The sequence below is a fragment of the Squalius cephalus genome, assembly GCF_949319135.1.
Source record: "Squalius cephalus genome assembly, chromosome: 17".
NCBI lineage: Eukaryota > Metazoa > Chordata > Actinopteri > Cypriniformes > Leuciscidae > Squalius > Squalius cephalus.
The window spans coordinates 4,342,841-4,356,859 of NC_137138.1; the positions used below are offsets into that span (position 1 = coordinate 4,342,841).

Here is a 14,019-nt window from a genome sequence, read left to right on the forward strand (position 1 = left end):
CTCTCAAATAAATGAGGCCTACGATTAAACAGATGCAAACAGAAATATAAAACCAGTCCTAATTGAAAGAGAACAAGTTGACAAAAAGATTGAATCCAATATTGGGTGATAATATAGCATAACTAGAGATTTATAAGCTATTTTTTGTAGGCCGGTCATTTTTGACCAGGAACACCACAAGTGTAACAATGTGGCATTTTGTACAAAATAAAAGGTTTTCAAAACAAAATTCCTGGTGAAAAATTAAAGTAGACTAGTGTGATCAACAGTGCCAATTTTCTTCAGATTTTATTTAATGTTTCCAAAATTATTCAAAAATAATGTTTTTTTTACTCAAAAAATTAGATGCCTACTCTCAAATAAATGAGGCCTACGATTAAACAGATGCAAACAGAAATATAAAACCAGTCCTAATTGAAAGAGAACAAGTTGACAAAAAGATTGAATCCAATATTGGGTGATAATATAGCATAACTAGAGATTTATAAGCTATTTTTTGTAGGCCGGTCATTTTTGACCAGGAACACCACAAGTGTAACAATGTGCCATTTTGTACAAAATAAAAGGGTTTCAAAACAAAATTCCTGGTGAAAAATTAAAGTAGACTAGTGTGATCAACAGTGCCAATTTTCTTCAGATTTTATTTAATATTTCCAAAATTATTCAAAAATAATGTTTTTTTTACTCAAAAAATTAGATGCCTACTCTCAAATAAATGAGGCCTACGATTAAACAGATGCAAACAGAAATATAAAACCAGTCCTAATTGAAAGAGAACAAGTTGACAAAAAGATTGAATCCAATATTGGGTGATAATATAGCATAACAAGTGATTTATAAGCTATTTTTTGTAGGCCGGTCATTTTTGACCGGGAACACAACAAGTGTGACAATGTGCCATTTTGTACAAAATAAAAGTTTTTCAAAACAAAATTCCTGGTGAAAAATTAAAGTAGACTAGTGTGATCAACAGTGCCAATTTTCTTCAGATTTTATTTAATATTTCCAAAATTATTCAAAAATAATGTTTTTTTTACTCAAAAAATTAGATGCCTACTCTCAAATAAATGAGGCCTACGATTAAACAGATGCAAACAGAAATATAAAACCAGTCCTAATTGAAAGAGAACAAGTTGACAAAAAGATTGAATCCAATATTGGGTGATAATATAGCATAACAAGTGATTTATAAGCTATTTTTTGTAGGCCGGTCATTTTTGACCGGGAACACCACAAGTGTGACAATGTGCCATTTTGTACAAAATAAAAGTTTTTCAAAACAAAATTCCTGGTGAAAAATTAAAGTAGACTAGTGTGATCAACAGTGCCAATTTTCTTCAGATTTTATTTAAAAAATTTTGTAGACCGGTCATTTTTGACCGGGAACACCACATGTGTAACAAGGTGACAAAACAAAACCCCCCCTAAAAAATTAAGAAAATTGTCAAAAAACATTTCAGAAGTAGATATACCATTTGTGAACAAAGTCACTAAGTTTCAGTCCAAAGCAATAACATTATTTTCGGGAAAAAGAAAATCTTCTCCCGAACACCATTAAAACAGTGATTTAAGGCAGAGTTAATTCATTACAGTGCGTAGCTACAATCAAAACTCTTTGATTAGTTGCCTAAAGAAATTTCTTCATTAACTCAATGAACTAACAGACTAACTTTGTCAAGCAACTAAACTTGTTCAGCATTTGAATGGAGATTTAATAGACTGGCGATGTCATTCAGTTAGATTTACTCCATGTACTCCCCAACATAAACAAAAGCATTCCTACTAAAATTGAGGCATTTGACCTCCCCACAATTTACAATGTTAAAGAAACAATATTCACCAATCCTCATGAATGTAATGCACAAATTTCTCTCTCAGATGCTGTTGCTGCAAGAATTCCATCTTTTGCTTTACCAGAATATCAAACTATTTGCTTGAAAGTGATTGATCTGAACATTAATTATTTTTTACTAGACAACTTCAGGCAATGCTTTTTCTTATGAATTTTTCGTTTAGATTTCTCAGTATGAACTCTCTCATGGGATTTCACGGCTCCTACCTGAGTGAAACACTTTTCACAGTGTGAGCACTTGTACGGTTTCTCTCCAGTGTGAACTCTCTGGTGTTTTATCAAGTCGCTGGATAAAGTAAAGGTCTTCCCACAGTCAGAGCACAAATAACGTTTCACACCAGTATGAAAACGCTCATGCTGTTTTAAAAATTGCAGTCGTGAAAATCTCTTTCCACAAAAAGAACAAATGTGGGTCTTCTCAGCAGAATGAACTTGAAGGTGTGATTTTAAGTATGATGCCATAACAAATGTTTTATCACACTGATCACAGCTGAACGACTTCACCTCTGAGTGAATGAGCATATGTTTTGTGAGAATGCTTTTGGATGTGTAACTCTTTCCACACTCAGTGCATGTGAACATTTCTTCTCCAGTGTGAGATTTTAAATGCAAATTTAAATGTCTTTCCTTCATGAAACTCTTTCCACACTCAGAGCAGGTGAAAGGTCCTCCTTCAGTGTGAGATCTCATGTGCACATTTAAGTGTCCTTTCAGAGTGAAACTCTTTCCACACTCAGTGCATGTGAACAGATTTTCTCCAGTGTGAATCCTCATGTGGTCATTTAAGTTTATTTTAAGCAGGAAACTCTTTCCACACTCAGAGCAGGTGAAAGGTCCTCCTTCAGTGTGAGATCTCATGTGCACATTTAAGTGGCCTTTCAGAGTGAAACTCTTTCCACACTCAGAGCAAGTGAAAGGTCCTCCTTCAGTGTGAGATCTCATGTGCACATTTAAGTGGCCTTTCAGAGTGAAACTCTTTCCACACTCAGTGCACGGGAACATATTTTCTCCAGTGTGAGATTTTATATGCAAATTTAAATGTCTTTCCTTCATGAAACTCTTTCCACACTCAGAGCAAGTGAAAGGTCCTCCTTCAGTGTGAGATCTCATGTGCACATTTAAGTGTCCTTTCAGAGTGAAACTCTTTCCACACTCAGTGCATGTGAACAGATTTTCTCCAGTGTGAATCCTCATGTGCTCATTTAAGTTTATTTTAAGCAGGAAACTCTTTCCACACTCAGAGCAGGTGAAAGGTCCTCCTTCAGTGTGAGATCTCATGTGCACATTTAAGTGTCCTTTCAGAGTGAAACTCTTTCCACACTCAGTGCACGAGAACAGATTTTCTTCAGTGTGAATCCTCATGTGCTCATTTAAGTTTATTATAAGCAGGAAACTCTTTCCACACTCAGAGCAAGTGAAAGGTCCTCTTTCAGTGTGAGATCTCATGTGCACATTTAAGTGTCCTTTCAGAGTGAAACTCTTTCCACACTCAGTGCACGAGAACAGATTTTCTCCAGTGTGAATCCTCATGTGCTCATTTAAGTTTCTTTTACGCATGAAACTCTTTCCACACTCAGAGCAAGTAAGAGGTCCTTTGAGTCCAGCTTTTCCAGCTTGTTTTTGTTTGCAGTTCTCTTCAGTCGGTAAAATGGCAGCATTTCCATTTTTGAATTGAGGTTTTTGAAACCGTTGGTGTTTGTCTGCTTTTACTTCCATCGAGTCTAAAATCAAAGCCAAATGAGAACAAACAGAAATATAAGTGAGCTTGCATTTAACAAAAAAATACTTTACAACTGAGTCAAGTGTCTAGTTTAAGATTTTGTATATTAGTTTTCATCTTAATGTTCCTCATCAGTCATTAAAGAGAATGAAGGAAAACACCAACCTATTTGTTCCTCTGTATCTTCATCTTTTATTCTGCAGGGTTCTTCCTTAATCTCCATCTTTACAATAGTATGTCCGTAGTTTCTCCTGGAGTAATTCCTCCTGCTTGCTGCTTCTTCTCCTGTGGGAAGATGGGAATATTCCCCAGCATTTAAACTCTCATGAACGGCTGTGAGAGCTTCACTGACTGAAGGAGTGAATTGTGGTCGTTGTTGCTCATTTAGCAGATGATCATCACACTTACAATCACTCTCAATTATTCAAGATGGCAGGCAAGGATAGTTTGCAGTTTGAAATGGTCCAATTGTTCAAGCCATTAGACAAATCAGCTTCTAAGTTTGAAAGCCGGTCTCTATAGTCAGGTCACGCTCTAGGCTCAAATAGACTATTGTGATTTGAGAAATATTTCACAGTTTAGTTTAGTTCAGTTAATCATTCCCAGAGTCCTTAAAGGTGCGGTATGTAACTTTTTTACTCTAATAAAGCATAAAAATACCATAATATGTTTGAAGATATTTAGGAAACATGAGGAAACATATTTAGTTCACATACTCGTTTCTCTGAAAAACACTTCTACAGCCAGTTATTTTTCTTATTATTTTACACGTTCGGTGTTGTCAGTCGGTTTTTGTTTTGGTCTGTGTAACTCCGCCCACTGCCAGTTCACCCAATAGTATTTCGACACCCGGGATGCCAGTTGGCAGGAAACACAACATATTGTAGCCTTGGAAACTAGCAAACAACTGGGTCAGAGATTGCAGATTCCACACAACCTAAATAGCCTCGATATCTATCTAAAAATCTCTATGATCGAGAGCATATTAAAACGCGGATAAATCAACTCATTAACTTACAGTCGGTAAGTCTCCTCGTTTTCCGTTGTCAATTGCACTCATTCCTGTTGCGTGTCATCAAACTGGCGACCCGCGTGAGCGTCGTGTCTGAGTAGGAGGGGGGGGGGGACGACGACGACGACAAAGATCTCTGATAGTTTGAATTTGGGCTGCAGTACCAATTTCGACCACTGGCTGTTATTAAAGACTGCACCTTTAACTGCGCTAAATAATGAATTTAATGAAAACGTAGTTTTTAGTCTGTTAACCTGTACGATGGAGTCACCAGAGTTAACAGAGAGCATATGTTAAAAGAGAGAGAATTTTCTCCACTTATGTTATCTGAACATCTCGCTTGCCAAGTCATGTTATTTACATTTTTAAAGGGGGGGTACCATGGTGTTTCATGTATTCAGAGTTGTTTACAGTGTTAAAGAGATGGATTCTCATGTTAAACATGGGCAAAGTTTAAAAAATATATTTTGGACGAATAACGGAGAATTTCTGTGCTGAAAATCTTACTTCCGGGTTGGTACAAGTTTCGGCTGGGTTTTTTTTTATCGTGGATCTAATGACGTAGATAAGAGTGGAACTCCTTATATGAGCATTTCTCTCGGAAAAGCGTGCCCGCACGCACGTCGACCAGAGGAGAACGAGACCGCGCACATCAACGCGCTTCAACAGGAAATCATCGGCAGCGCTGCATAGGATTTGTTCAAGAATGTCTCCAAAAAAGTGTGTTTTTGGATGTGAGGGAAAGCTTACCGTGTCCAGCTTTCCAAAGAACCCAGTGTTACAGGAACAGTGGATGCCGTTTGTTTTTCCGGGGCAGCAACGGAGTGTAGGAAGTGCGGTTGTGTGTTCTGGCCATTTCAGTGACGAATGTTTTATTAACAAGGCTCAGGTCGACGCTGGATTTGCAAATCGTTTGCTATTAAAACGTGGAGTGGTCCCAGTGATAAAAGACCCCATTCATGTAAGTACAACTGGATCAGATTTCTGTCTTTTGCTGGAAATCAAGCACTACCGCTTGACTCTATAGCTCCGCCTCCAGGACCTCGGCTTTTTCCGGAGTGAATCGGAAAGCTGTATTTTTCTTTTATAAATTTAATAAAACTAAACACTTTTTTGAGATATTAAGGATGCACTACTACTCTATAGGTACTCAAGATTAACATGAGATTAGGTGAAACTGTGCATGTTATGTACTCTTTAATGTGCTGTGAAAGATTTCATAAATCAGAATATTAAAGTTTAACACTCAGGAAAGGGTAAACTGATCAAACTGTACTGTGAAATATTTTACAAATCAGAAAAGTAAAGTTAAGGACTCTAGGAAGTGTTAACAGGCAAAAAAATCAAATCAGAAAAGTAAAATTAACGGAAGGGGCAACGGTATGTAACTATGTAACTTTTTTTTTTGTTTAACAAATTTGACAAAATTTATATAGAATTCTACTCTCATTCTCTCAGAAGTCTCCAAACTCCTCCTTTCCAATCATCACCCTACTACCTGTCCGCTTGATCCTATTCCGACTAATATACTTCAAGCCATTTCTTCCTCAGTTGTACCCGCACTTACGCACAACATCTCTCTTCACACTGGTACCTTTCCCATAGCAGTTAAGCAGGCTCGGGTAAGCCCACTGATTAAGAAACCCACTCTAAATCCAGCACATCTGGAAAATTACAGACCGGTATCCCTTCTTCCATTTATCGTGAAAACACTTGAACGAATTGTTTTCAACCAGATCTCTTCCTTTCTTACACAGAACAACCTACTGGACAACAACCAGTCAGGTGTCAAAAGCGGACACTCAACTGAGACTGTCTTGCTCTCGGTTACTGAAGCACTAAGATTGGCAAGAGTAGCTTCCAAATCCTCAGTTCTCATCTTGCTGGATCTGTCTGCTGCCTTTGACACAGTTAACCACCAGATCCTCCTGTCAATCCTAAAGACGAAAGGCATCTCAGGAACCACACTCCAATGGTTCAAGTCTTACCTCTCAGGTAGGTCCTTCAGGGTGTCGTGGAGGGGTGAGGTGTCTAAGGCGCAACATCTAGATACTGGAGTGCCTCAGGGCTCAGTGCTCGGACCACTTCTCTTTTCCATCTACATGTTATCACTAAGGCCTAGTCCACACGGACACGGGTATTTTTATAACCAGAGTTTTTCCTCCTGCGCTTTAAAAAAAAATCCCGTCCACACATGCTCGGTTTAAAAGAAATCTCCGTCTACATGAAAACGCAAAAACACGCTATCACGCGCTGTCAAGAGCATGCCACTCCAGCGGGCGGCAATCGTAAAGCCACGTTGGCCAATCAGAAGCCTGAATCAGAAGCAAAAACCCCAGTTTTACTGTCTACACGACAACACTGCAACCGGCGTTTCTGAAAATCCTCAACCTGGCAGGGGTTTTCAAAAATGTTCGGTTTCAGTGATCTGATACTGCGTTTCCGGGTGGACGAACGGCCGAACCGCGTAAAAAAGTCACGGTTATAAAAAATACCCGTGTCCGTGTGGACAAGGCCTTAGATCTGTGATTCAGAAACATGGCTTTTCCTATCACTGTTAAACTGATGACACACAACTCTACCTCTCATTCAAGACAGATGATCTGATGGTAGCTACTTGTGTCTCAGCCTGCCTGACAAACATTTCTGGCTGGATGAAGGACCATCACCTTTAACTCAACCTTTCGAAGACAGAACTACTTGTGAGCCCGGCCAACCCAACACTTTATCACAACTTCTACATCCAGTTAGATTCGTCATCCATAACTCCATCCAGGACAGCCAGGAACCTTGGAGTTGTGATTGATGCTCAGTTAAACTTCACAGACCACATTGCTAGAACTTCCAAGTCCTGCACATTTGCCTCATACATCATTAGGAAGATCAGGCTCTTCCTACTGGAGCAACACAACTCCTTGTCCAAGCTCTTGTTCTATCCAGACTGGACTATTGTAATCCGCTCTTAGCAGGCCTTCCAGCATTTACTGTCAAACCTCTGTATCTGATCCAGAATTCAGCATCGAGAGCGGTCTTTAATGAGCCGAAGAGAGCGCACATCACACCTCTCTTCACAAAATTGCACTGGTTGCAGCTCACATCAAATTCAAGTCACTTATGTTTGCCTACAGAACAACCACTGGCTATGCTCCCTTTTACCTAAACTCACTACTCCAGACTTACGTGCCATCCAGAAGCTTGGGCTCTGCAAGTGAATGTCGTCTTGTGGTGCCATCTCAAAAAGGCACAAAATCTCTTTCTCTGACCTTGACTGTTCCCTGCTGGTGGAATGACCTGCCTAACTCAACTCGAGCTGCTGAGTCCATTAGCCACTTTCAAGAAACGGCTCAAGACTCATCTTTTTCGACAACACTTGATCCATTAATACTAACACTCTCTCTTTTATTCTATATCTATTTATAAAAGAAAAAAAAAAAGAAAAGTACATGTACTATGTTAGATTACACTGGGAAGGGTCACAGCACTTGCATTTTGTTGTCCTATTGTTAGTTTAACTGCTTCTATTGTTCTCATTTGTAAGTTGCTTTGGATAAAAGCGTCTGCTAAATGAATACATGTAAATAATGAGCAAGTACATCGTGAATCCATCTTGCAAACTTTGTCTTATCCTGAATCACTACAGTACGCCTACAATAAGTGTCTATATTCAGACTTTTATAGAGCAAGTGGGAATCCAAACAGTGTGGAGTCACTGCGCGACTCGTCATAGACACAAACAGAGAGAAGTACCTCCAGCAAGACGCATGCAGTTTAGTTTATTAAGCACCAAAAGTTACATTGGGTACGTCTGAATCAGCTCTATAGTTTAGTGGTCACTGTTAAGGGAGTCAGACATTTAAAGGGCTGTCTTAATCGCAAAATCCTACCAATGCACCAAAACATTTGCACCCTAAAAGGTCCCACAATACACTGTGAAAAACAGGGAGCATTCACAAGTAGTGAAGTAAGGCACTCAGTGAAGGGTTAACTGTCAAAAAAAAAAAAAAAATTCTTCTCTGTAGAAATCTGAATTAAACAAAATAATCTATCAATATTTCTCCAAATCTTATAAATTTTGAGCTAAAAGCCCTGAGGGACGTTGTTTTGTCAAAAATTTTCATGACGACCACACAGGATTTTTTTCCATCAATGGATCTGGATGCTGCTAACGCTCATAATTCATATTAAAGGTATCTAATTTTCATAACTCCTGACACAAATTAAGACATATCTGCCACTATATGTTTCTCAGAATAAAATAGAGGTAAAATCCTGAAGCTTGAGTCTTAGATCTTTATAATGATGTATAGTTTGTCGAGTTAATAATCGAACTAGTTTGAACTAATTTAAACATGATTCAGTGCGTCCGTCCTTGTGAAGATAAACAAAGATAAACAAAGAATGCTAGAGTCATATGAAGATAAGGATATATAAGAATGCTTTACAAACACATTTTTTTCATGTTCCAGTTTATTTGGAAATATAAATAAGGCATTTCTTAGACAAGTTAAACTTCTGAAGGAAAGAAAGACTGGAAACATTCACAATTCATTTTTAGGTCTGAAATGCAGAAAACTGCTTTGTTAATGTTTGTTTTTACTCGTCACACACAATTAGAAAAAATACATTGCCTGATAAATAACGTAAACTATATTAAAAATGACTTTAAACCAGGAAAAACTACCAGTGCTTCAGATTCTATATCAATAGCAGTTCGCGGAAGGCTTGTTTTGGGCGAGGGGGGTGAACATGATTATTGTTCATGAGACTAAATTTCAGCGGCGCAAGAAAACATGCAATCTGTCTGAGTGAAGACGTGAGGAGGTAGTAAATATGAAGCAGAAACGATTCAGTCATTTTTTACTGGAACTTTAATGCTCCAGACTTTCATAACGTAAGATCACATCCTTTGCTTCATGTTAATATTTATATTCATAAGAACAATGTTCTGGGAGTCATTTTTAGCTTTAAAGAACAATTTGCTATCTATACTGCGGTGACAAAATATCAAATGCAATATTACAACTCATTTGATACAGAGATGCACGCACTTGATTTCATTTGTGAAAAAAAGAAAAATGAAAGAAATATCACTTTTTACTTTAAAACAGTGATTTTATTAATGCAGGGTTAATTCATTATAATGCGTAGCTACAAACAAAGCCAATTTGATTCCAGTTGCCTGAAGAAATTTTCTCATTAATTCAGTCGGTAAGCATGTTTAGATATTTTTTTGTTTCCATTTATGTAACAAATTACACAAGATGTAAGTTGACATAGATATGACATTAATAATAATGCATCACCTCTTAACAGCCAGACTAACTTTGTCAAGCAACTAAACTTGTTCAGCATATGGATGGAGATTTAATAGACTGGTGTCATTTAATTAGTTTTACCACATTTTCTCCCCAAACATAAAAGCATTCCTACAAAAATGTAGTCATTTGACCTCCCCACAATTTACAATGTTAAAGAAACAATCTTCACCAATCCTCATGAATGTAATGCACACATTTCTCTCTCAGATGCTGTTGCTGCAAGAATTCCATCTTTTGCTTTACCAGAATATCAAACTATTTGCTTGAAAGAGATTGATCTGAACATTAATTATTTTTACTAGACAACTTCAGGCAATGCTTTTTCTTATGAATTTTTCATTTAGATTTCTCAGTATGAACTCTCTCATGAGATTTCACGGCTCCTACCTGAGTGAAACACTTTTCACAGTGTGAGCACTTGTACGGTTTCTCTCCAGTGTGAACTCTCTGGTGTTTTATCAAGTCGCTGGATAAAGTAAAGGTCTTCCCACAGTCAGAGCACACATAAGGTTTCACACCAGTATGAAAACGCTCATGCTGTTTTAAAAATTGCAGTCGTGAAAATCTCTTTCCACAAAAAGAACAAATGTGGGTCTTCTCAGCAGAATGAACTTGAAGGTGTGATTTTAAGTATGATGCCTTTACAAATGTTTTATCACACTGATCACAGCTGAACGACTTCACCTCTGAGTGAATGAGCATATGATCTTTGAGTTTACTATTGGATTTGAAAATCTTTCCACACTGAGTGCATGTGAACATTTCGTCTCCAGTGTGAGATTTCATGTGCAAATGCAAGTTTCTTTCCTTCATAAAACTCTTTCCACACTCAGAGCAGGGGAAAATTGCTCCTCCTTCAGTGTGAGATCTCATGTGCACATTTAAGTGTCCTTTCAGAGTGAAACTCTTTCCACACTCAGTGCACGAGAACAGATTTTCTCCAGTGTGAATCCTCATGTGCTCATTTAAGTTTCCCTTACGCATGAAACTCTTTCCACACTCAGAGCAAGTAAGAGGTCCTTTGAGTCCAGCTTTTCCAGCTTGTTTTTGTTTGCAGTTCTCTTCAGTCGGTAAAATGGCAGCATTTCCATTTTTGAATTGAGGTTTTTGAAACCGTTGGTGTTTGTCTGCTTTTACTTCCATCGAGTCTAAAATCAAAACCAAATGAGACCAAACAGAAATATAAATGAGCTTGCATTTAACAAAAAACTACTTTACAACTGAGTCAAGTGTCTAGTTTAAGGGTGTATTCACACCAGGAAAGTCCGATAGTTCACTTGCTTTGGTCCGGACCAAATAGAATGTTGATTTTTTTTGTTTGGTACGGTTCGCTTTCACACTGCTCTTTTTGCAAGTGAACCAAAATGTGTAAACAAAACCACACGTGTGCTAAGGTCGTCCATTCATTGGACAGGAATTCTCAAGCAGGGAAAAGCAGGAAGTGCACAAACAGGCTCAGCATGGAGATATTTCGTAATGTAATATTTGTTATTTTACTGATTTGGTGTTATTCTCTAAAAACGCAATATGAAGAAACTATATGGTATAGATAAAAGCCCGCCCGCACTGACTTGGGTCTTTACATGCGCTTCGTGAGGCACGGCACACACACGCAAGGTCTCTCGCTCCCTCTCTCTGTCGTGCGCGCGCTCTTGCTCGCTCGCTTTAGACACCATTATGCCAAAATGTCCGTTTTGTTAAGTATCCTCATAAGAGCAGTCAAATAAAAAGACGCAGTTTTCTGCAGTTGGGTCGGTTCATGTTCACACCGTAAACGAACCGTACCAGAGTTCGTTTGGAACCGTACCGAGACCACCTCTTCAGCTGGGTCTCGGTTCGATTGTTTGGTCCGCACCCGAGTTCGATTGCTGTATTCACACCTGCCCAAAAGGTCCGCACCAAGGGGGGAAACAAACTAGAGTTCGATTCAATCGAACCAAACGAGGCAGGTGTGAATACACCCTAAGATTTTGTATATTAGTTTTCATCTTAAATGTTCCTCATCAGTCATTAAAGAGAATGAAGGAAAACACCAACCTATTTGTTCCTCTGTATCTTCATCTTTTATTCTGCAGGGTTCTTCCTTAATCTCCATCTTTACAATAGTATGTCAGTAGTTTCTCCTGGAGTAATTCCTCCTGCTTGCTTCTTCTTCTCCTGTGGGAAGATGGGAATATTCCCAGCATTTAAATTCTCATGAACGGCTGTGGGAGCTTCACTGACTGAAGGAGTGAATTGTGGTCGTTGTTGCTCATTTAGCAGATGATCATCACACTTACAATCACTCTCAAGTATTCACGATGGCAGGCAAGGATAGTTTGCAGTTTGAAATGGTCCAATTGTTCAAGCCATTAGACAAATCAGCTTCTAAGTTTGAAAGCCGGTCTCTATAGTCAGGTCACGCTCTAGGCTCAAATAGACTATTGTGATTTGAGAAATATTTCACAGTTCAGTCTTTAAATGCACTAAATAATGAATTTAATGAAATTAAACAGAGAGATAATTTACTCCACTTATGTTATCTGAAAATATAATTTGCCAAGTCATGTTATTTTTAATTTGCACTGCTAAAGCTGGTCATTATGGAAATAAGCTGGCTGTGTGTGAATTCACCTGCCAGACTTTCCACTCCCATCAGTGCTTTAATGGGACTGCAGTCTCATGCTAATGTGCTAATGTGTTAGTAAATCTGCCCTAACTTTACAGTAGGGTTGTAACGGTATTCTGGTATGGCGGTTTATCGCGATAATCATATTGTGAACATTTGCTTATCCACGGTTTTGGAAAATAAAATGAAACCAGATCTCGTCTGCACATTTACAACTTCTTTCCACTTGACTGCTTAGACTCCACCCATACATGTACCGAGGAGAAAGTGTCTGAGACTGAAATTCAGAATACAAAAATGTAATTATGGTGATCATAAACCACTGTTTTTAATTTTGAAATCAGAAGTTCAGCAATACGAAAAAGACCATTTCTAATCTGAAAAACAAGAATGCTGTAAAATGTATGTGAACAATTGCTGTCAAATTGATTAAACGTGATTAATCACATCTAACATAAAAGCTTTGTTTATATAGTGTGTATATATGCATAGTTCGAATTACAGGCCCCCAAAGGGACAGAAATATCAGTTTGGGGGGGGGGGCTTTTATTTTAAATAAATGTTCATTTTAAATCAGCCTACTTCAGTGTGATATGTTACCATATTATTATGCTTAACACTAATTTGAATAATTGTAATGTGATGATCAGATGCAGATATCTAAATCAAAGGATATAGGCGGTTTGCGCCTTAATCTGGTGCACTTTTGCGGATGGATTATTTATTTTTAACAGTGGATTCGGGTGACTCAAAGTGCACCAGATTAATGAATTTATCTTTAAAATGTACAAAATTTTCTTCCGGGGGAGCATGCCCTCGGACCGCCCTAGGGGTACCAAGCTCCACCAACAAAAAAATGTGGGAAACACATTAGGCTATATGATGATCTACAAAAAAAAATACACGTTTAATTATCTTATTATTAAAATACATTATTAGGATTTTACCTTGTCCGCCTCATTTTGAGCCAGGAAAAACCCTGAAATAGGCAATAGGCTTCTTGTAAAGGTATTACTTTTACTAGTAATTAGAATGGTATTTCAGTGCACTTAACTTCTAACTTTTGGGAGTTGATCAAAACAGTTCTCTTTTGGATATATAATAACAATGAGATATTCTGTAGCCTACTGATCAGTTTGTCGCATGTTTAGACCTTGCATGTGTGTTGCACAACACATGTTGCACTTGGCGATCATGGAGGGGATTGATATGGTAGTGGACCATGATGGTCATAGAAGAAGTGAAGAAGCAGTACCCCCCAATTATGGTGGGGTATTTCGCACTCTGTTTGTCTGTGTGTATACACACATATGATGTATAAATATGTGTGTGTGTACACACACACATCTATTATGTAAACCAAAACTCGTTAGATGCAAATAATCGATTTTACAGCACTAATGTAAACATATAATTTTTTTTTTTTTTTTTTACTTTTCTCTAAAACTGTCTTTATGTACCACTATTGTTACATTTTGAAAACACTTATAATAAAAGAAAAGTCTAACT

At 37.9% G+C, this 14,019-nt stretch overlaps 3 protein-coding genes across 3 annotated transcripts in view; all 3 read right to left on the bottom strand.

The window, feature by feature from the left end:
- The window catches only part of LOC307144915 (uncharacterized protein), a 262,913-nt gene that overhangs the window by 80,601 nt on the left and 168,293 nt on the right, over positions 1 to 14,019 (bottom strand). The window lies entirely within an intron of this gene.
- LOC307144903 (uncharacterized protein) overlaps positions 1 to 14,019 on the bottom strand; it is a 258,364-nt gene that overhangs the window by 58,687 nt on the left and 185,658 nt on the right. The window lies entirely within an intron of this gene.
- The window catches only part of LOC307144894 (uncharacterized protein), a 178,136-nt gene continuing 165,443 nt past the window's right edge, over positions 1,327 to 14,019 (bottom strand). The window contains exons 2-3 of the mRNA XM_079847596.1: positions 3,738 to 3,857; positions 1,327 to 3,573 (exon numbers count right to left, since the gene is read on the bottom strand). Coding sequence (XP_079703722.1) covers positions 1,961 to 3,573; positions 3,738 to 3,795 — 1,671 coding nt within the window. The 5' untranslated portion in view covers positions 3,796 to 3,857 and the 3' untranslated portion in view covers positions 1,327 to 1,960. The remainder of the gene's footprint in view (positions 3,574 to 3,737; positions 3,858 to 14,019) is intronic.